This window comes from Carettochelys insculpta, chromosome 12 (assembly GCF_033958435.1).
Source record: "Carettochelys insculpta isolate YL-2023 chromosome 12, ASM3395843v1, whole genome shotgun sequence".
In the NCBI taxonomy this organism is placed as follows: Eukaryota; Metazoa; Chordata; order Testudines; family Carettochelyidae; genus Carettochelys; species Carettochelys insculpta.
This window is the reverse complement of record NC_134148.1, coordinates 8,912,089-8,935,886: the sequence shown is the minus strand read 5'-3', so window position 1 is coordinate 8,935,886 and position 23,798 is coordinate 8,912,089. Positions and strand designations below refer to the sequence as shown.

General features: G+C 39.3%; 1 protein-coding gene across 4 annotated transcripts in view; it reads left to right on the top strand.

The window, feature by feature from the left end:
- IREB2 (iron responsive element binding protein 2) overlaps positions 1-21,294 on the top strand; it is a 37,874-nt gene extending 16,580 nt beyond the window's left edge. For 2 of the 4 annotated variants that reach the window (XM_075007096.1, XM_075007095.1), the window contains exons 8-22: positions 335-474; positions 1,583-1,787; positions 3,196-3,296; positions 4,119-4,235; positions 6,214-6,373; positions 7,212-7,347; positions 7,608-7,692; positions 12,565-12,721; positions 13,554-13,678; positions 14,017-14,121; positions 14,402-14,544; positions 15,236-15,383; positions 15,466-15,588; positions 17,109-17,294; positions 17,890-21,294. In XM_075007096.1, coding sequence (XP_074863197.1) covers positions 335-474; positions 1,583-1,787; positions 3,196-3,296; positions 4,119-4,235; positions 6,214-6,373; positions 7,212-7,347; positions 7,608-7,692; positions 12,565-12,721; positions 13,554-13,678; positions 14,017-14,121; positions 14,402-14,544; positions 15,236-15,383; positions 15,466-15,588; positions 17,109-17,294; positions 17,890-18,000 — 2,042 coding nt within the window. In that variant the 3' untranslated portion in view covers positions 18,001-21,294. Of the gene's footprint in view, positions 1-334; positions 475-1,582; positions 1,788-3,195; positions 3,297-4,118; positions 4,236-6,213; positions 6,374-7,211; positions 7,348-7,607; positions 7,693-9,106; positions 10,333-12,564; positions 12,722-13,553; positions 13,679-14,016; positions 14,122-14,401; positions 14,545-15,235; positions 15,384-15,465; positions 15,589-17,108; positions 17,295-17,889 lie in introns of those variants that run through there. The other 2 variants (XM_075007097.1, XM_075007098.1) reach the window with 2 other exon arrangements.
- Positions 21,295-23,798: the final 2,504 nt, after the last annotated feature.

Genomic DNA, 23,798 nt, shown 5'->3' with positions numbered 1-23,798 from the left:
AGAAAAAAATTACAAGGAAATTAATTCAATGTTCAAATAAATACTGTTTGACTGTGTAGTGTAAAATTCAGATAAATATTAGTATAATTGTTATAAAATCAGTAGCTATAGTATGCAAGGCAAGCAGGATTAAAATGGGCAGTAGTTTTTACAAGTTTCTTTCATGCCCATCCTTTTAGTAGAAGGCATCTGTATTGTACATACTGCCTTTCAGTTGCAGTGTTAGATATAAATATTATAGCCTGAAACTTCATTAGACTTTAATATGCACTTCAAAATGTTAATTATGTGAGTTACGTCGCACAATAAAAACAGTTTAACATTCTTCCTCCAGGTGTTGGCGGTATTGAAACAGAAGCAGTAATGCTGGGCATGCCAGTTACACTCACTTTGCCTGAGGTAGTTGGGTGTGAGCTGACTGGCTTAGCCAGCCAACTTGCTACATCCATAGATGTTGTCCTAAGCATTACAAAGGTAATTTAGAATTCCATTTAACCTCAAATCAAGATTCTTTCAGAGATGCTTTGGAAGTGAAATAAGGATACTGGTAATGTAATGGAAATGTAGTTTTTCTCTGTACCTTTTGTCCTTCTAAAGCATGAAGTGTAAGAGGGGGTGAAGCCAAGAAGTCCTTACTCTTTCAAAACAGTGACTTTGTGACAGTGGTTTTCACCATCATACAGAAAAGCCTTACTAGATTTCTGTTCCGTTTCTTATTTCCCTGCAGGAGCCTAGTGGTGAATGTAGCATGTTTGACACAAGGGATAAGGAGAGTATAAAGTTTCATATTGTTCAGCAGCAGCTACTTTAGTTTAAGGAGGACAGGAGTTGGGATATGCCTGGAAGGATTAATGAGCTACAAAATGGATGGAGGGTTGATTTTCAGGGAAATCAAGGGACCATCAGGGCTAAAAGTAGTGCTTCAGTTTCAGTGACAGCACGCCCAGCAAACCAGTAATGTCACTGTGTTTAACTATCTTATTTTGAGTGTGGTAGTTTTATTTTGCAGAGTTGTTCTAGTGACATTCGTTGCTGCTCCTGGACATTTGTCTTCTCATCCTGACTTCTAAAAAAGTTTTCCTTTAAAGAGTCATCCCTTTCTTGTTCTTGCCCTCCACTGTTCTCTAAAATTTCATTGCGTTCACAGCTGTGGTACCTTAGGGAACAAGAGAGGGGAAATGATGTCTTTCTAAGCTTTCCTCATGACAGTGCAAAGCACTGTCACTAGTTCACTGGAGAGAAGGGCTCTAAGTTCCTTCCTTTGAGTCTTTACTGCTTTGACTTCTAAATGAAAAATCACACATTACCTTGTGCATTCCTGACTCCTCCTAGCAACACTTTTTAAAAATCAGGGTCACTCGCTGCTTGAAAATTTGCAGAACTGAGCAGGTGGAGAGCTATCTTGAGGGTTTTTACTTCTGTCAGCATCCAGACTGTGTTTAAGTTTTTGAAGTTTTAATTTTACATATGTGATTTTTAGATTAAGACGTTTCCCATTGTACTTCACTTTGCAAAATGAGTAGTTATTAATTTCAAACTGTTACACAAAATATTCCTTATAGTATATTTTCTTAAATTCTAGGTGTTTTATAGATATGTATTTCATTTCAAACAGCAACTCAGGCAAGCAGGAGTATCTGGAAAATTTGTTGAGTTTTTTGGATCTGGCGTCTCCCAGCTATCTGTTGTTGACCGAACCACAATAGCAAATATGTGTCCTGAATATGGTGCTATTCTGAGCTTTTTCCCTGTTGATAATGTGACACTAAAGCACTTAAAGTATGCAGGTAAGGAGGAAATTAAGCTTTTTAAACTCGCATAGCAGACATTTTTATCTAAAATTACACCATACATTACATTTGGACAGCATTTTTCTTCACGAGTATAATTTCTGCTTTGCTATAACATTAGGTATCATGGGAAGCTACTTTTCAGCTTTCTCCCATGAATAGCCTCATGGACACTGTGACATTTTCAATTTTTAATAGAAATTATACTGCTTTAGTGAATATCTACACCCTTCCTCTGTGGAAGTGGCCATTGGTTCATAGAGCTTATTAGCATGTAAATTTCCTTACGGCACTACATTTGAGTAATTAGAGCTTTCCTAGTTAATCATAATCAACTCTCCTCTTTTATCCAGGCTTGAGACTGGCATGGAACCCCTAGAGGCTTCATGGCGGAGTTTTCATAGTTAAGCTAGGAAATAATTTTGTTTAAAATCTTGACAGATGTATAGCTGGTATGCCTCTGAGGCTTGTATCAAATCTGATTATATTTTCTTGCTTCCTGATTGGTCTAACCACTGCCATCACTGTCCAAGGTGAGGTTATTCTTGAGCATGCAGAGGTCGTCTTTGTCAAGGCAGACCATTTCCCCACCCCTCCATGAGTTACTCATAAGACGAGTAATGACAAAATGGTAAAGGGGTTCCTCTTTGCGCTTAATGAAATCTTCCTTTTAATATTAAGGGGAAAGATTTGTGTGCATTATTTAAAAGTGGTTTCTGCCAGGTTGGGGAAAACATGATTTGCCTGATCAGTATAAACCTGACAAACCAACACTTCATCTAATCAGCATTTAAAAAAGTGTTAGAGAATCAGTTATACTTGGTTCAGACCAACCAAGTAAACCATGTTTAATTCATATAATCAAAATTGGTTTTATCCTGTGTTTTAAAATGGTTTATAACAATTTCATAACCCAATTCAGGAACAGTTTGATGGCTGTTGGGAAACACTGTCTTTTGCAGGATTATTTTGGTGTCTATCGGCTTTTCACTTCCTTTTGAGTTTGGTTTTAAGCTACATTGAAGTGATCAGATAACAATGAAAAGAACTCTTAATTATGAATTCATTTGTACATATGCGTTCAGCAGGCTATTCCATATGCGTGGATTGGCAGTACTTTTATAAAAGATTGAAGTATTTCACTTTTAGACTTTGTACAGCTCAACAAACTGACAATAGTACAGAAGTAGAATTTATATGGAAGGTTGTAGGGCAAGAAGACTTTGAGTTATTGAAGTGCAAAATCAGGGTTGTCATGCGCTTGAATCATATTAGATTCAGAGCATCCAGAGGTGGCACACAGATTCAGTGTGATTTTTGTCATGACTGTAACCCTAGTTACAAGTAAGTTATGCTCTTTTTCAGTAACATAGCTTTTTTACATTTCTGGAAATACTTTCTGTAGGTTTTGACAAGGCCAAGCTGGAGTCTATGGAAGCATATCTTAAAGCTGTGAAGTTATTTCGAAATTATCAGATTTCTTTGGAGGAACCTGAATATACCCAGGTATTTACAAAATGACTTACTTTACTTTTGCAACTATCTCTATTCAGTATTTATGAATTACTTTTATTCTGTTCTAATTGGTTTTTCAGTTGACATTTGTACATGAATATTTTGTCTCAAAGATTTGTGTAGTTAGATACCAACAACCTTAAGCACTGTAATAAGTGTAGGAAAAGCTGATTAATTCTTTTGTCTATCAGCTCTTTCAAGATAGCATGCATGTTTGATTGCAAAATGAGAAATTTTTAGCAGCTGGTCTCAAAGCTCATAGATAGTTCATGATAAAGGCTTGTTAGTCATACTTCATCTTTAAAAATGGAAGTCTCACTTTTTACTGGAAAAACATCACAGAATATTCATATTACTAAACCAGATGGTCCCACTTGCCCTGAAAAACTAGGGCTAAATGTGCTGTTACATATTGGGCAATGAGGACAAGAAGTCCTGTGGCACCTTAGACTAACAGATTTTTTGGAGCATAAGCTTTCGTGGACAAAGACTCGCTTCATCAGATGCATGAGTTGGGGGAGGGGGTGGTTTCAGAGGGGTATTTAAAGAGTCGGGTCCCATTAAAGGAAGGGCCAGAGCTGACAAGGTCTGTTCAGCAAGGTGGAAATGGCCCATTATCAATAGTACATCTCAAAAGAGTTAAAAACAAGTGAGATCAGACACGGGGATATGACCCATTGTCAGAGTCTAATGGGGGAGATATTAACAGCCAGGGCAGAGAAGCTCCTTGTTCTCAAAGCAACAGACTAACACGACTACCTCTCTGATATTGGGCAATGTTTCCTAGCACACGTTCCTTTTTTTCTTTTCCAGATAATACAAATAGATCTGAGTTCTATAACGCCATATGTTAGTGGCCCAAAGAGGCCACAGGATAGAGTGGTTATTACTAATATGAAAAGCGATTTCCAAGCCTGCTTAAATGAGAAGGTTTGTGCAACTTTACACAGATGTTTTCAGTGGTTTGATAGATAAATGTAACTCTCATTTGGGCATTCATACTGAACACAATAAGTTTATAAGGCCAGAGATATCTGATTATCTGAAGTACTTGATTTATAATTGCTCTCTGCCTTGCTGATTGTCTCAATTATAGGAGTGTTGCTGGGACTTAATCTGTAGCAAATTTGAATAAATATTACTAACAAAACTCAGTTCACATTACAAACCTAAGCATCTACTAAGCAGAAAAGTTTAAAAAGCGAAGCAATAAGATGTTCCAAATTTCTACAATTTGTCCAGTTAAGTCATTTTTAGTTGGTTAATGGACTAGGTGTATGGGGGGGATCAGGAATGTCTATTTTCAGTAAATTTTATCCCAGTTTTGTTTGACGTGTCATTTCTTGTAAATGAGTTAAAAATCCCTCCAAATCAGCTTCATTGTTTGAAATTGAAAGGATGAATTTAAACGTTGGGAGGTAAATTCAGTTTTAGTCAATTGTTAAATTAATCAGAACTTAGTACAACATGCTGTAACATCCACAAACCTCCCAGTTTAGTGCTTTTGTATGAGAGCTGAATTGCCAAACCTAACATGTACTGTTGAATTTGGGGATTGAGAAGTGCTGGTTACAGCACTGAGTCAGAAGTAGAATAGCAAGTGGAGTAAGTCCTTGATTTAACAGACTAATGAGGGAGGGGTGTCCATTAAACCCAGAAGCCCATTACATAGAGGGTTTACTGCCCACCCATCCCCCGCCAGTCTCCCCCAGTCCTGTTCCAAAAAAAAAAAAAAGCCCAAGACTCACCAGAGGAGCCACTGGAGCCTGCCACTGCTGGGGGGGTGGGGCTGGGGGAACCTTGCCATGTGTCTGGAAGAGCCACTGCTGGAGCCACCACATGCTCTGCCTGCCAGGGGTGGGGCATGTATGCAATAGCCATCTGCCCACATACATGCCCCACCCCTGGTGGGAGAAGTGCTTGGTGGTCCAGGCTTCTGTAGAGGGTTCAACCACAGCGGCACCTAGTGAGTCCCTTACCTTTGTTTGTTTGTTTTTGCATGTTTTGTTTTGGTTGGGGCGGTGTTAGGATTTTTATAGACCCCAATTAAGAGGGCTTCAGGAAAAAATGGGGGGGACTGGTGGACATCTGTTGTTCCTGAAGTCCACTAAATCAGGGTCCATAAAATCGAGGGCTTACTGTATCACAGAATCTGAGTCAAAGGCCACTGAAATCTGAGTCTATTGACTTCAGTGGGCTTTGGAGGAGACCCATCATGTGTAGCAATCAGCTGTGGTGGGCTTGCCTTACTTGGGATAGAAATAAAAAATGTGGTAATGAAAACAATAGCTGATCATGGAAAACTATGTGGATGACTTCTGGAATATTAACTATTGTAGACCTAAGCCCTTTTTATCTTTAACTCTCTCCCAATCAAACTTGGCTTGACAACTTCCGGTTTGATTGATTCATCTTACTGTATTTCAGACAGTTATACAATAATACTGAGGAAATGTATGTAATTAGGTTTAGCGAGTAGAATATCTTGTACATTGATGCTGGAGGAGTTGTTTTTAAAGAATCGGTTATGGTTTTTGTTGAATAGTTGAGCTTCGCCACGATACATGCATTTCTAATTTTACGAACTAGATATACCTGAATGAATACCTATTAAAATAAGGAAATTCCCCCTAAAGAAGCGGGGAAGTAGAGATTTATCCTGCTTTTGATATGTAGGTATTCATTGTCATACATCTTGTACTATTAACAATGGTCCTTGCATTCATCTCTGAAAGCTTCTTTGAAAATGTATTCAGTTTTAGTTCACTCATAACTGATAATCACTTTCATGGAGCATATGAGTCTTAAAGTGCTGGTTTACATTATCATGCTGTAATGAGGTACATATCTGTTTAACTGTGATCTATAGTTGTTGAATTTTCTGTTCTTGACTTGTTTTGTCCTCTAGATTGGCTTTAAAGGGTTTCAGATTGCTGCTGAGAAACAAAATGACATTGTGCCTGTTGAGTATGAAGGAAATAAGTACAGACTGTCTCATGGATCTGTTGTCATTGCTGCAGTAATTAGTTGTACAAATAACTGCAATCCATCTGTCATGCTTGCAGCAGGTATGTTACAGCTGGTAACAACTTTGATTCACCTATTGCAATCTCTTGTTTACGAGATTATCATCAATTCTGACCCAGTTCTCCAAATGTTCAGTGCAGGAAATTCTCAGTGTCCAGACCTGCTAGCTCAAAGTTAGACCATTCATTGTATTTTTAGGCCTGACTTCCTGTATTAATGAGAAATGTCCTTCATTGTACACAGTGGTATATAATTAGTTTCTGTGGCCTTATCAAACATCTATTGAAACCAGACATACATGAAAGTAGTTCTTGTAAATTTGTATTTGGTAATGTCAGATCATAAAGTAAGTAAATCAATAAATAAAGTAATAAGTAGTAATTAATAAATAAAGTTCAGGGTTACTTTCAAAAGGCTTTCGATATCTTAATAACCGTGATAGATGGCTTTGATCCCTGAAAGAAAGTGAAGTTTAGCGTATAGTCAGGTGCTAGATGAGCTTTAACAGCAGGAATTGCTGCAAAGTCAGCGACAGAACTCAAAATAAATCCCAAACGAGACCACTCTTCCATGCTCTGACCACTAGACCATCAATTAAAACACAAGAGATTTTCTTTCAGATAATATCAAGAAAATGGGCTTGATCTGAATCGGAAAAAGTAGGACTTATTGGTAAAGCAACTTTTTTGTTACTTGTCTAAGTAATATTACAAATATATATATTTCCGCAGTTTTCTTAAGGGCAATCACAATTTGCGTTTTCTCAGCTTCCCCTCATCACGGTAATTTATCTACCTGATGCCATCTTGGTACCGGTAAATCAAACTGCTCTTCCAGTACATATGAACAAGTGTTGTTTAACTACTGTTTGTTCTATAGGACTTTTGGCTAAAAAGGCTGTTGAAGCTGGACTCATGGTAAAACCTTACATAAGAACAAGTTTATCTCCAGGTAGCGGGGTGGTTACACACTACCTCAGTTCAAGCGGAGTGTTGCCATACCTCAGTAAACTTGGGTAGGTTTTACTTCTTTAGTCATACTGGCAGAGGGAAAAGTTGGGCATGTGTACGTGCATTTATGTTTACTCTTTAGATCTGGTCTCCATTCAGCAGGATGCCTCCCTTTAAGTATGTGACTAGTCCCACTGACTCTTTTTGTTGTAGCATATAACATGCCCAATTTGTGCACAAACATCCCTTGGCTTCAGATGTTTCACTAACACTTGTTTTAAATAATGGAGTATGCTACTGTACTTACTCCAGTTTTTCAATGTAGGTTTGAAGTTGTTGGTTATGGATGTTCAACATGTGTTGGAAACACTGCTCCCTTGCCAGAATCCATTCGGAATGCGATAAAACAGGTACAGCTTTAAGACTCTGACAACGCATGTAGGTAGCAGATTCCTGTATACTGAAATATGTTTTTGCATGCAAAATAGAGCATGTAAAGTAACTAAATTGGTATGTGCAATAATAGTAATTATACTTCTCAAATCTCGGGTGTAAGATGATTTTTATATTCTTGTAAGAGTTAGACATAGCCAATATGACTACACTAGAAGTATCTGTTGAAAGAGGAATCTTGCCAGAACCTCTGTCGACAGATTGCTGCTACACACAACTTGCTATATCGACAGAGACCTGCCTGACTCATTGCCCTCTGGTGACAGAAAGCAGAATCGCAGCTCTGCAAACAGGGCTGCCCGGCAACCCGAAGCCCTTTGTATCGACAGAAGTGTCTTTACTGCATTGACAGACTGTTATGACTCAAATTTTGGAGGGATAACTCTGTCGAGGCAGAAGCACAGTTCTGTCGAGGCTCTGTCAACAGAAGGCTTTGGGGCTATGTCTACACTAGAAGCGCCTGTCGATAGAAGTTGCTGTTGACGGGGCAGTCTTGACAGAACCTCTCTCAACAGATTGCATCTACACGCGGCTTGCTCTGTTAACAGAGAACTGCCAGACTGCACTGCCCTCTGGCGCCAGAAAGCGGAATGGCAGCTCTGAAAAGAGGGCTGCCTGGCAATCAGAAGCCCTCTCTGTCGACAGAAGTGCCTACGCTGCACTTTTGTCAAAAGTACTCTGTCGAGAGATTGTTATGCCTCAAATTTTTGAGGGATAATACTGTTGACGAAATTGCAGAGTTCGGTTGAGACTGTCAACAGAATGTTCTAAGTGTGTAGACGCTCCCTGAGTTATGTCAACAGAGGCGCCCCTTCTGTCAACAAAACTCTCTAGTGTAGACCCAGTCTATGAGTGTAGACGCTCCCTGAGTTCTGTTGACAGAAGGCCCCTGCCAGAACTCTCCAGTGTAGACACAGCCATTGTGTATGATAGATTTGCTGAGTTTTGCTATTTTCTTATTAACAATGTATAATACAGAAATGAGCCATTGGTTGATATTTCTTTATTGTATATCTAATAACTCTGGAATACTATCAAAATATCATGAGTGAACAGCTTTTAGACAACTTAGGTGTTAAGCTGCCTTTAGCCATGTCAGAGATAAAAGAGGCTTAGTCCTTAAGGCTGCACTTAGCAGTGGGGAGTCATAGAAGCCTTAAGGTATGTCAGCACTTGGGAGTAAAGTCAAATTTATTAGTTGACTTTTTAACATAAAACATATAAAGTCTAATTTGAGTGTCCAAAACCGTTCACAAAGTAGGTTTAGTGTGTCCCTACAAGGTTGCCTCCGTCCGACTGTGGCAGCAGTACATTGTGGGCACTTATCCCACAGCTCTTGCAGACCTTTTGCATTTTGGGATTTTGTGCCAGTGTCTTCTAGGGGAAGGAAAAAAGTCACTGTAAGCAGTTCTGGGTTTCTGATGTCATCATCCCAGAATGTATTTCCCTCACTTGCCACTTCCTGCTGAAAACAAATGGACGAAGGAATTTTCTGCAACACTTTTATATTGACTGCTACCTGTCATTACAAACAATAAAATGGATCCTGAAGTGCTTGCAAGTTTGGTGTGGTGTTTTGTGATGACTTCCCACAATGCGATATAGTATATTCTGAATGTAATGCCCATGCACTCCCAGCTGGTTGATGCCTGGGGCACTGACAGATGTGAGGATCTGGAGAGAAGAACCACAGAGTTGTTGGCAGCACTGGAGTCATTGCACAACATGGAGCCCAGGTTCTGGAGCTGTGAAATCAGCTCACTGATGGGATCACATTGTTTTGCAGTCATGGGGTGATGAGCAGTGGCTGTAAAACTTCAGCATGCATAAGGCCACTTTCATGGAACTTTGAAGTGCGATATCCTGCTCTGAAGCACCGCAGTACCATTAATGAGACCTGCTTTGACAGTTGAGACACATGTGGCAATTGCTCTGTTGAATTTTGCAACGTCGGACAGCTACCAGCCAGTGGGAAATAAAGTTGGAGTGGACAGATCTATAGTGGAGGCTGCTGTCATCCTGGTAGCCGAGGTGATCAATAAGCTGCTTTTATGAAAGACAGGTGACTCTGGGGAATGTGAAGGACATAATGGATGGATTTGCTGCCATGGGGTTCCCTAATTGCAGTGAGGCAATAGATGGAACACACATCCCCATCCTGGCCCCAGACCACCAGGCTTTAGAGAACATTAACCACAAGAGGCACTTTTCTATAGTGGTGCAGGCTTCACAAAAGTCATCTCACGGACATCAATGCTAGGTTGTTGGGAAGGGTGCCTGATGCATGAATCTTTAGGAATTCTGGCCTGTTTACAAGGCTCCAGAGTGGAACTTTCTTCTCAGACCAGGAAATTAACATTTGAGAGCATGAAAATGCTCATAGTGACTCTCAGTGACCCTGCTTACTCTTTGTTCCCTTGACTCATGAATCCCTGGACTCCAGTAAGGAGGTCTTCAGCTACAGGCTGAGCAGGTGCAGAATGGTTGTTGAATGTGTCTTTGGCCATTTAAAAGCCAGGTACAGGTGTCTTCTGACCCGTTTAGACCTCAGTGAATGAAATATTATCCTTGTCATTTGGGGCTTGCTGTAGCCTTCATAATGTCTGTGAGGTGGAGAGGGTGGGGCTACTTTGGGTTGCAAGATTGCTTCTTGAAACAAAACACATGTAGAAATATTAATGGGATTGTCAATAGCAACATTTTTGTCTTTACTTGGAACATTGAGCATACTGACAGAATGAAGGGTTGTCTCTGTGAAAGACCATATTGCAGCTGCGTGCAAGGTCACTCTGTGGATTCTTAGGCTGAAGAATGCATGATTTCAAGCAGAACAATTTAAGCTCTTCTGTAGTTGATGTTTACCTTCAACATCATGGTAAGCTATCTTGGGTTCGTGGGAGAAAATGTTGCTGTCTCCCCTATTGGCCACTGGACCAGGGAGGAGGGGGCTGGCTGTAGCGCATGCTTCTAAAAGCATTGCTTGGATTTTAAAGCGGCTGCTCCAGGAGTTAAAAAATTACTAAAAGTCACTGTAGGCATGCACATGAACCAGGGAGGGTCCAATCAGACATCAGCCCAGGGGGCAGGGGGTGACTGCAGCGTGGGCTTCTGAAACCAGCACCTTGTTTAAAAGCAGGCTGCTCCAGGAGTTAAGCAATCCAGCACCTGGATTTTAAAGCCATGCCATGATTTAAAAGCTTGTTGGGCTGCATGAGTTTTACTCTGCCCTGGGTGGGTCACAGGCAAAATCTCATTAATGACTCTCAAAACTTCCCATGCGTTTTAGGGTGCAAAACGAGACAACAGCCTCCTCAGAATAAGAAAAAAAGATATGGAAAGAGTGCTTGTTCTGTCCAGGTACAATGTTGGAAAATTTGCAAGACCGCTCTGTGGGGCCATTTTTGCAGATCACTTCCTGGTGGCTTGGTGTGTGGCAAGGTGACTTACCATGGAAGAAGGAACAAGTCAGGTCTCCCCAAAAGTCTTGTGAGGAGGATCCAAAAGTGCCTGTCTAAGACCTTCAGCTTTTCATCCAAACAGGATCAGTGCTCCACCCCCAGAAATATTAACAAGCTGTTCTAAGAGAAAGAGGCAAAGACTCTTCCCACCATGATTGCACCATACTATTATCAGTAGGAAAAAAAAAGTATACTTAGCAGAAGTGCTCTTTCCAGCATCCCGGTGTGCCTCCGAAACTGCCTCCTAAGTTAAGGTGACAGGATACAAGTCAAGAAGCAGCTCCTGGCTTGTTTCTGCTCTCGACTGTACCCTGTTGTCCACCTTTTCTTCGCTCAGGAAATCGGATAGTTTCATGATCCTGCCAAGGAATGCTCTTTAACGAGGAGTCGAAGTGTCTTCTGGCAGGGAGAGATTACGTCTGTCACCAGAATAGCATAAGGTTTATCATAATATCGGCATTTCTGGGGAGATGCGTCAGACCAAGCATTTGCTTCTTTGCACTTCTGGTAGTTTTGCCTCAGCTCCTTCATTTTAACACGGCATTGCTGAGTGTTCCTGGTGTACCCTTTGAGAATTATGCCTTGCAATATCTTTGCATGAATTTTGGCATTTCTTTTGCTTGCAATTAGCTGGAGGAAGATAGCTGTGATGAGGTCCAAGATCTCCTGATGGCTCCATGCTGGGGCTTTTTTGCAATTCTGGGAATTCAAGGCTACGAAGTTTGCTGCAGAGGTGTGCTGGCCAGTGAAGAAAGGAAATCGAATCAAAATTCCCAGGCTGATGACCACTGCTTCCTGTCACCTACTTCCTGCTCACATGGCAAGCAGCAGAGGTCAAGCGATGACCCGAAAGGATTTTGTGGGACAGTTTGGGAGGCTAATAAAATTTATTTTAATAATGCTGCTGTCTGCGCTTGCATAGGTTGACATTGAAAAATTGATTTTTAGAAGTTACTCCTGGTGAATTCAGCATTACAAAAGTCAGCCTTAGAGACCCTTAAAATTGACATATTGAGCACTGTAATGTAGACTGATGGTATATAAAATCAACCTTAGACCTTTAAATTCGACTTAATCTCCTAGTGTACACCTGACCTGAGCCTGGGAAAAAGCAATGACAAGAAGTAGAGAGAAAAAAGGAGGGGAACACTACTGCGATTGACTAGGAGGAGACATGAAGGGACCAAGAGTGAGATCTGCTACTGGGGAGACATAATGGGAGAGAACAAAATACCTTTCCTTTAAAGGGGTCTCTACGTACTAAAGGGTGCCTTTAACTTTTTTTAAGAAAAAAATGGAAATCTAAGCAAACTGTCATTAGTGCACGTAGAATTTATGAGAAGTGCTGAGAAATGTATTTTTCTCTTTCAGGGTGATTTAGTTGCTTGTGGAGTTTTGTCTGGAAACAAAAACTTTGAAGGTCGTCTCTGCGATTGTGTCCGTGCTAACTACCTTGCTTCTCCACCTTTAGTAGTTGCTTATGCTATAGCAGGCACTGTTAATATAGATTTCAAGACTGAACCTTTAGGTAAAAATGTTTGTATATCTCCTATTTCAGAATAGTTCTAGGTTTTTTCAGCTGCTTTGCTTTAACATCTCTGCCTTTTAGAGAGGGTAGCAGTTTTTGCATTTTCAATTTTCAAACTGGACTATCAGCCTTAGCCCACTTAATCTCCTTTATTTATACTAGAGTATTTTGTTTCATGAGAAAAAGGGGAAATTTCATATTTCTCCAGTTTTTCACAAGATACTTGTTTCATTTAAATGGCATTTGAACATGCAGTATTACCTTATCATTCTAGACCAGGGGTTGGCAACCCCTGTGGCATGTGTGCCACAGTTGGCACTTGAGCAGACTTTAAATGGCATGTATCAGGAGCTCAGCCCTATGCAGCACAGCAGAGGTTGGGAGCCAGAGTCAGAACCCCGATGCTAAGGACCCTGCGGCAGCACGGGACTAGTGCTGGAGCCCTGTGTGGTGTGTGGCTGGGGATGGAGGTCCTCCCAGAGCCTCTGCCAAGGGCAGGGCTGGGGCTGGAGCCCTATCATAGCAGTTCCTGCTGCACAGGCCCCCGTATTTTTATTATGATAGTTGTTGTTATTGTATGATAATTATTAAATTACCACTGGCACTTAGACCATACATGGAAATCAAAAGGTCAAATTTTGGCATGCTGCCTTTGAAAGGTTGCTGAGCCCTGTAGTAGACAAAGAATGATCATGTTTTCAAGCTAGGAAATGAATAATTAAAAAAAAAAAAAAGTTCAGTTGAGTATGCTATAGTCTCTTTGAATAAATTCTCAACATATATGCAGTTTTCTGCTTGGTGTGTTTTGCTTAAAAAGCCCCCTTTTATATAGGCATTGATCCCAATGGCAAAAATATCTACTTGCATGATATTTGGCCTACTCGAGAAGAACTTCAACAAGTTGAGGAGGAGTATGTGATATCTTCCATGTTTAAAGAATTGAAAGTAAAAATGGAGGTAAGATAGGTCTGTTAAATAATATGGCTTTATTGTATCTTCTGGTTGAAACAGCAGCTATAGTTTATGATGGGCTCTGATAACATAAACTAAAATTAAGGCATGACAAATATGGCCACCTGTTAAATTGTGGTTCTTAAAAACTCCATTATGATGGTATCTCCCACGGTACAACCTCGGGGAAAAAAATATCTGTTAGCCTATAAAGTGCCACAGGACTTCTTGTTGTTCTGGAAGAAAACCAATTACCAAAGCTGTTGCTTTCAGACTGTACCAGATAATAGTAAATCAGATTCCCTGGTGAGTGTCTTATTGGCTAATACACTCTCCTTTTGCAGAAAGGAAACAAACGATGGAATTTTCTGGAAGCACCAGAGTCAGTTTTGTTTCCGTGGGATTTGAAGTCCACATATATCCGATGTCCTTCTTTTTTTGATAAGCTTGTAAGTACAGTGGTTCCATCTAAAATAATAATTTGGGAAGCGTTAAATACTAAAGTAAAGGGAAGGTTGTGTTTCAGTAAGATTTGGTTTTATCTGATCAAATTGCACCACATTAACCATGTCCAATTGTCTCTAACTGGTGTTCACCCCACTGGAATGAATGGAGCTTGTGGATGGATGCTCCTTTTTTGTTCTGAACACACTTCTTTCATAATGATTTGTGCTAGGAATCCAGTGGGGGGGGGGAAATTATGTATTTTTTTTTCCTGCCCTGTAATAGGCCAAAGAACCAGTTGCACTACAACCAATTGAAAATGCCCATGTCTTGCTCTATTTGGGAGATTCGGTAACTACAGATCACATATCACCTGCTGGAAGTATCGCAAGGAGTAGCGCTGCTGCTAAGTATTTGCAAAGCAAATGGTATGCACTGTAATGTACATTTAAGTTCCTTTGTTTTTTTTTTTAAATCGATTTAAAATGAACATACGTTTTACAAGAAGTATTCTTCCATTTTTTCTAATTTTCACCCTACTTTTGTATCATTCAAATATAATTTAAGACCCTTGTTTTGTATGGTTTTGCATGGTATATTTGTATTGGCAATACTTTAGTTTGTGTATATATGCAGATCTGTATTTTGAAGTAACACTATGTAGTATTCTAGAAGATGCACACAATAAACATGTACATGCAAGCTCTGAAGTGTGTGCGTAGCTCATGCCCATCATATAGACATTTCAAACTGTTAGCAGCTAACAGTTTAAAACTTTGACGCATTAAGGTAGGAAGAAAACAAAATGCTATCAAAATATGTTTCAGAATGCAGGGAAGTATTTGAAAGGAAAAAAGGATGCCAAGTCCACTATCTCACTTGTGAAAGGAGAACTTGCAGATATTGCTCCTGACAATTTTGTCTATAGACCACATAAACCACATGTATTAGAAAAATTAGTCCTCATGGTGGTCACCAAAAAGCCACTTAAAACTCAAGTCTGTTATAGTTCTAATGTTTATTAGCTAGAGCTCAATATCCCCTAATAGTGAAAACCCTCCAACACAACATCAGTAGTCTTTCGGCTGACTATTAAATATTGTCTTATGATATTTGTAGCCTAACACCGCGTGAATTCAACTCGTATGGAGCTCGAAGAGGTAATGATGCTGTGATGACTAGAGGTACCTTTGCAAATATCAAGCTTTTTAATAAATTCATAGGAAAACCAGCTCCAAAAACACTTCATTTCCCATCAGGACAAACGGTAAGCATGTATTTGTTCAAATGACTCTATTAAGAACTGTGGATTACAACTTGTCTTAGACTTTCTTTCTTTTTTTCTGCAGCTAGATGTGTTTGAAGCAGCGGAGTTGTACCAGAAAGAAGGGATACCTTTAATAATTTTAGCAGGAAAGAAATATGGACAGGGTAGCTCAAGAGACTGGACTGCAAAGGGGCCTTTTCTACTGGTAGCTATATTCTGATAGTTTCTACCATATGTCCCTTTAGAACATTACATTTGAAACTATCTTTAGTTAAAATTTAAAGACTTACCCAAAATACCATTTGCTTAAAAATGTATAACTGTAGTTCAATGTAGTTTTTCTTGGGTTGAATAGGCATAGAAGAAATCAGGTGATTTGCAGGGCCATCCTATTGAATTTCAGTAATGTGTAATTTATCATGTTTGACTCAGAAAATGGGGAACCAACATAAGAGATTTTAGATGTAAATAAATGATGCACACATACACTATTGGTCCAGGTCCCAGTCCTGTGGGGTAACTTGTAAGGCCTCTTCCCCATCCCCCGTGCCCCCCCCACACACACAAGGGTTAGTGGGAATGGAGAGCAGGCTTTGTACTAGGTAAAGCTGAAGCCAAACAGTGAGGTGGTATTGTGTTCCTGATGTGGCAGCAGTATAAGCAAATAGGATAAAAAAAGTGTGTTTTGGTTTGCTGCTCTGATTTATGTTCTTTCTGAAATTTAGTTTAAACTTTTATAAGTTTCATTCCCTCCCAAAAATTACAAAAAACTTCAAAACTTGATTACAAATTGAAACAGCTGAATTGGAGCACATTCACAAATTCAAGTATGCAGTTATGCCTCAGTAAGTACACAGAATGGCCACAATCACGCTGACTGATCACACTAATTTATAAATGGATAGTGACTTCTTTCTTTGGAAGCAATTTTCATATATAATAAATACACCTGTCTTTGAATTTCCAGTCTAGTTCATGTGCTGGAGTGGATTTTACCCATGAAAGCTTATGCCCTAATTTTTTTTGTTTTGTTTTGTTTTGTTTTTTTTGTTTGTCTCTCGGGTGCTACAGACTTGTTAATCTGTATCAGTAAAATAAACATGGCTATCCCTCTGAGGGTGCTTCTACACTCACTCTCCCATGAGAGGTGGTATAATAATGAGGCAATTCGAAGCAGGCTAATGAGGCGTTAATGTGCATATTCAGCGCCTCATTAGCATAATGGCAGCTGCGCAGATTTCCAAGTGCAGACTTCGAATTGCAGATTGACAGTGAAGATGGGGGCAGCTTTGAAATAAACACCTCACTTCGACATTTTCTTACTCTGATCTGGTTTTGCGTGAGTAAGGGAATGTTGAAGTGGGGTGTTTATTTTAAAGCTGCCCCCATCTTCACTGTCAATCTGCAATTTGAAGTCTGCACTTCGAAATTCATGCAGCTGCCGTTATGCTAATGAGGGGCCGAATGTGAAGGTTAGTGTCTCATTAGCCTGCTTTGCATTGCCTCGTTGCCATGCCACCTCCTATGGGAGAGTAAGAATGTAGGAGCAGCCTCAGGGTTTTCATTCTCTCCCATCGCTTCCCTAGAATCATCTTTTTCCTCCCCATCATTGTCTGGGGTGATCAGAAGTAGATCAGATGTTTTATTCTAATGGTGGTTGGCATAAGGAAGATGTAATGAAAATTGCTATACTGAAATTAAAAACCAGTTGTTTGTATTTTATAGGGTGTTAAAGCAGTTATAGCTGAAAGCTACGAGAAGATTCATAAAGGTCATTTGATTGGAATTGGCATAGCTCCACTTCAGTTCCTTCCTGGGGAAAATGCAAACACTTTGAGCCTCACTGGCAAAGAACAGTTCTCTATATCACTTCCTCAAGAGCTGTTTCCACGAATCACGTTGGATATTAAGGTATTTCTAAAATAAAACATATCTAGTTCAAGGTGTAGACAACTGGAAGTAGGAAGTAATATGCTAATTTACTTTAAAAAGCAAATGTCTTGTCTTCCTCTTAAACAGTGTGCCAGTGTATCTTGAATGTACATATACTTTTAGTTGTCGTCTTGTTCTGTTACTAGTCTCTGCATGTGCAGCCCCCATCACTTCTATTTTTCCCTCCGCACCGAAACTCTTATTAAAGACAAGTTAAAGTTGAGTCTAATCCCAATCACACAACCTGCGATTTCCTTAAGGATTAAAGCAACAGTCTGTCCGATTCCTTTTTTACCTACATATCTTGTTCAGTGCCAACAATGCTTTTTGCACATCTACAGGGAAATCTCTCTTAATTCCAGCAAATAATGCAGTACAATATGCTCCCCATAATTATCTAAAATTGTGCACCAATATAAAATGTAACCCTGGCCTTTGCAATGTAAATCTCTGGAATGGTTGACATAAGCAGATTTGAGTTTTTGTCTCATTTATCGCTTGTGGGTTGAGTACAAGTTCAAAAATTGGAGACAAGTTTTAAAAAGTAATTAACACTATTTTGTTTATTTTGAAGACTAACACTGGCAAAGAGTTCCGTGTGATTGCCTTGTTTGAAAATGATGTGGAAATAACAATGTATAAACATGGCGGAATTTTAAACTATGTGGCTCGAAGATTCTTATAGAAGCTCCTGACTTATATGGACACCTTCCATAACTGGTAATTCTGAAAATGCCTTGTATGAACCCAGGAATCCATACTATGAAACTGCAAACAGTCCCAATCTGCTCAAAGCTATTTCATCCATGGATGTAGAAGATTGTGAATTGTTGTAGTAATCGCAGCAAGAGCCTTCCTGATTTTAAATAATATTCGAATGGTGCTATTAACATTGCTAAAATTGACATACGTGTTTTGTGGCAGAGAGCTGTAAGTATGGGGGAGGATATTTTATCATACCATTTTGTAAATAAAATGTGAAATCCAAAACTGAATTTTGCTGAAGACTCTTCCTGCAGTTTTCACTTTGTTTTGCACCTGTAAATCTGTGTACTGCTATTTGTTGGTTTAAATGTAACCTACAGTATGGAATGTTTGAGACAAGACGGGGATTCTTCCACGGTAGTTTAAAAAAAAAAAAATCCAGATCTGAAGGTTTGAATTTATCCTTCAAACTGAAGGACCAAAAGATGGTCCACACAAAACACGCTGAGTTCTGTAAAGTGGGCTGTGGCTTTCTTTACTTTTACTGTGGAGTTGGTGTGCTTTACCTGATCAAGATCAAGCATCACCCAGAGTAAGATGAAATATTGTTTTCTGGGGTTGTGAAGCCGTTGTGGGCCACTCCTCTGTACTTAAAAACCAAGGGTGACTGCAATAAATTCTATTTCATGAAAGTAAGATGCAGCTTTCGACGAGTTTCTATATCCATCAAGTGGGCAGTTTGGCTAATTTTGTAACTGGAACAGCATGGTTATACCCCTCGTGTGACCCAGCCGTGTTAATGTGCACTGTTTGTAGTATGACTAACCAAAATGCTAACTGACAAGCTGAGTTATGAAAACCTTTTTAAAAAATGTCCTAGGCTTTTCGATTTTCTTCTCTTTGGTTTTAAATATGGTCTACAATTACTGTGTTTTGTTTGTCTGAAATTACATTCTAAAACATTACATGGCTGAGAGACCTATATCATCTTGTAAAACATCTGGTGTATCTTCAGAATTTTCTTCTCTTCCTGTGGCACCAGAACACTGCTTTTAAGATCCAATTATTCCTACCAAAGTTAGCTGTTACTGCATTGTCATTTCATCTGCTGTAGTTGCAGAATAAAAGCCTATTTTCTATGAGTTCACAATTGGAAATTACTTTCTCACAACCAGAATTTATTTGTTTTTTTTATTAGTTTAAAAAATGTTTATAGGTTAAGTTACAACAAACTTGAAATCACTTGTATGTCAGAATTTTAGCTTTTTTGTGTCCTTTTGTCATTTCCCGGTAAATGGGTCTCTTTTGAGAGAGAACTTTTATCATTTAAATATTAGTCCACCACCCATCCCCAGTAAATTATTTCCATAATTATGTTTCAGGATTTCTAATGCAAACAACATACCAAAACTCATAAGAATAATTTGAGCTTTATTGCATAGATGGGGGTTGCATTTTAATTTTAACTTATGCTTGGGCAATAGATTGTAGTAGTCTTTCAGACAAAAAATAGAGGGCATAAAAATATCTTTCAAGTTTTTACATGAAAATGTAATTTTTAAAAAACCTTGTTTTAAACCATGTTGCAGTTGTGACAAAGTCCTGAAAAGGCATGGTTAAACTGCCAAATTTAGAGCACTTCCAGGTGGTGGTAATTTTCATGATATGAGGAGATAATAGAGCTGTGAAAGTGAACTTTGCATTTCTTAGCTACTTCATTGTACATCACAGCCCTTATGGTATTTAAATACCTTTTGAGTATATACACTTTTTGAAGAAGGAAACATATATTCCAAAACTTTGTGTATTCTTTTCCTAGATTTTATCCAATGTGCTGTGCTTTCTTTTAGCAGAAATAAAAGCTATTGACAGTTGCCACTGAGTAGTAAATCTTAGACAAAGCTGAGGAGATTTTGATTGTTGTGTAAATTAAATAATCCATTTCCATTTTGTGTGTATCTGATGATAGTTATTTAAAACTGGTATTTCTTTAATCTCACTGTTTCTCTGTTGAGTGGTATATCCTCCCTGGCTTCAAGTGAAGGAAATGTACATTTATTATTGGGGAACAAACAGTTATACTAACCTTTGATGCCCCCTTCCCCACCCAACAGATTACTATAGATGGAAATCCTGCTATTTGGCAAGAAAGTGTTTAGTTTTAAACATCTCTCTTGTCCAAGTACCATTCAGCACACAACTTCACAGCTTCTCCATCTTGCAATGAAACACTTGTTGCTGCAGCAGTAAAATGCTCAAAAGAAAGTAATGCAAGGCATAGCAGAAGTAAATCAATATTATGAGATTAACTGCAGTTGAAAAAGACATGTATTGTCCTATCAGTTTTTCACTATGCCTCACTGTTGAGGCATTCCAATGTCATTCATGTAGTGACTACTTTAATTCTGCTGCCCTTATGCTTTAAAATCCATGAAAAATATTCTGAACTCTTTAAAAGAAGCACCTGTTTAGGTCCTGCCATTACCATTCAACTGGGCTTTGGATTGGCCTAGTGAAAGTCACTGGGAATCTTTTCAAAGACTTCAGATAATTTTGGATCAGATCCTCAGTGCCCACGGATTTGAAGCCCAGTGGATGCTGAAAGAAACAGCCGTAAAGGCACCTACCTGTTTTGCTTGTCATAAATTAGCAAACTGATGGAAAAATGAAGGAACTTGCTTGGCTGTCTTTCCCCATCCTCCCCTTCACATGCATGTGATCATGTGCATCATTCATCCCCTCTTGATACAATATCAGGGGAAACCAATTAACTTTGACATAGTGGAAGGATTTACCAGTTTGAGATGTGAGACTGATTTAAATGACATCCATCTCAAACCAGGGGCAGGATACAATCTAGGTAGAGGGTTTCTTTGAACATTGAAAATACAATATTCAATAACTTTTCTGTATTGTAAAGCCTAAGGGGGGAGAGAACCTTACTAACGTGATTTTCACAATGTTAGATGTGTTTAACTAAGAACTTTTCAGTTTGATTTGGAAAAGAACTTTATTCTGATGTTTTCCCCCCACGCTTTGGGTTAGTGTTGATGTTTCTAAACTTTACACATCTCTATTGGGACATGAAGCAAAATATATATTACTCACATTTAAGCAACTGCAAATCAGTGTCGGCTGTTTAAAGCCAACAAAACAGTATAGCAGTTAAGTTAATGTTAAGTATTGTATAGAAATATCTTGACAGTTCATTTGCTGACTTGTGGATAAAATGTTACTGATGTAAAATATTTTTAATAAAGAAAATTGTATCAGATTACTTGTATGCAACCATCTGTTTTCAAACAATTACACAGTGTATTTTAAATGGCAGCATAATTCCTTATAAAAAAGGCAAGGAGAGCTCTCAATTTGAGAGCCATTATACTTTAAATCGCTGGCAATGCAAACTTCAACTGTCGTGTGTGGAGCATTCTGGCTGCCGCTGAACTGAACAGCTCAGAAATAGTAAAAAAGAAGAAAGAGGGTTGCTTCCTTCCCTCTCATGACAAATACCTCTGAGGTGTGTTCTCTCTCTCTTGTCTACATTAAAAGGAGGGACACTCAGTTTAAAAGCTGCATTTTAAAATAAATGTCAATATTAGAAATAACAGGTTTTAGAGTACTAAAATAAGGAATTCTTAAAATCTGGCATACTTCCGATAAGTCATGCTCTTAATATGGGGGGCGGGGGGAGTTTGACTTTCTCCCTATGGGTCCTTTTCGCTCCTGCTTCTATTTACTTTCACTTTTTTTTTTGTCCTCACAAACTGAGTGCTGTCCATCACTGATGTAAACAAAATTAACACCTTCCTTCCACTGTTGTCCTTTAAGATTTCAGATGCACAAACATCCATCTACAGGGAAAGTCTGGTAGGTCAGTAAAATGGTGTGATACTGTTAAAGCTTGTTTTCACAAAATTTATACATGGGGTCAGATTTGACCAGTGTCACTTGAACTAGACTAGATGTGTACTCAATACACAAGCACACTTAAGGATACACCCCAGCTGTAGAAGATGCCTTTTGTTGTAGGGATGCATTACTAATTCAAAGAATTGCCTTTTGGACTCGTGTTAATCTCTTGCATAAAGGATATGATTTTCAAACACTCAGTATTGCCTTACTACTGGGAGTTGTTGAGCATTTTTAAAAATGCCAATGAAATCAGTGCTCAGTCAGTGTTATTTTGAATGTTTGTATTGCAAGAACTATCACGCTCGTGTGGGCCTCCATAGTCACAGTCAACACTGCAAATGACTATCTTAAATAGAGTTACAAAGGGCACGATCCATAGTCTACGCAGACTGAAGGATACCTTGGACTTGTATTGCACTGTGCTGCCGGATTGCCGCTGAGCTCCAAGCAATTTTACCAGGTATTTTACACAGGTATTGAACCAAGTATTGAACTCCGCCATGAAGCTTCTATGAGCTCCATGCCAGCCCCAAGCCTGGATGGAGGAGGAGGGTTGGTCAAATGTGTATCCATGCGCTGACCGCCAAACAATAATACGAATGAAATCTGATGCCAGTACAACTAAATGATTAAAGATGCCAGTTTGGACATCAGCCGGATAAATAAGGTCCACAATACCAATCGAGCAATCAGGTTGAGTCTAAGTTGGCTACTGAAAGAAAATTACAACTAACACATATGCTGTCCATTGGAACATCCGAACACTGTCGGAAATTGGAAAATTAGAGCTAATTTGGAAGGAGATGGAGAGATACCGATGCGATATACTTGGACTGGCAGAGACGTTGGATGGGATCAGGAGAGAGATGTGGTTGCGAAGTCATTTGGTCAGGAAACGAAACAAAGCATGAAGCAGGAGTTGGATTCCTTCTTAGCAAAACAACTAGAAGAGCATTATTAGGATACAAACCAGTGAGTGCAAGAATGATAGTAGCAAGATTCGAAGCAAAACTGTTCATCTCAGTCATTCAGGTGTATGCACCCATGTCGGACAGTACGGAGGAAGAGATTGGGCTATTCCATAAAGACTTGACAGACAGTGGAGGATATACCGAAGAAAGATGTGTTGATCATCGGAGGAGATTGGAATGCGAAGGTTGGAACAGGTAACAAAGGTTGGGAGAGAGTCATGGGAAGGTTTGGGTACGGAGAAAGAAACAAATGAGGTGAGAAACTACTAGAGTTTGCTACAGAGCATGAGATGGAGATCTGCAACATGAGATTCCAACAAAAGGAGTGTAGGAAGTGGATGTGGCGATCGAATGACGGGAAGTCCAAGAACATGATAGATATGATTTTGATAAGAAGATGGATATCAGGACAGCAGTGCTGAACTTTCCAAGGAGTGGATATAGACTCAGACCAGAGTCTAGTGATTGCAAACATCAAGATAAAACTTAAAAGAAAATGTAAGCCACAGTTTAAGAAAAGAAGATATGTGGGTGAGGCTATGTGAGGAAGGAAAAGAATGCATACAGAGCAGCGCTCAAAGAGAAAATTAAGAATATCGCCACAGAGAAAAACCTAGATAAGAGAGTCGTAGGGATAGCCATTGCTATAGAAGAGGCAATTGAGCAGACTGTTCCAGAAGAATAGATCAGTAAGAAGTGGATTACCCAGGAGACAATGAAGTTGGCTCATGAGAAGAGAGCGTTGAAGATCAGAAGAGATGCCTCTGAGATGGCAGAACAGCAATATAGGGTGAAATGCACTGAGGTAAGGAAAGCAGCCGGAAAGGATAAGGACATGGAAGCCATTTCTATAATGGAAGCCATTTCTATTTGAAGCCATTTCATGTTTCTT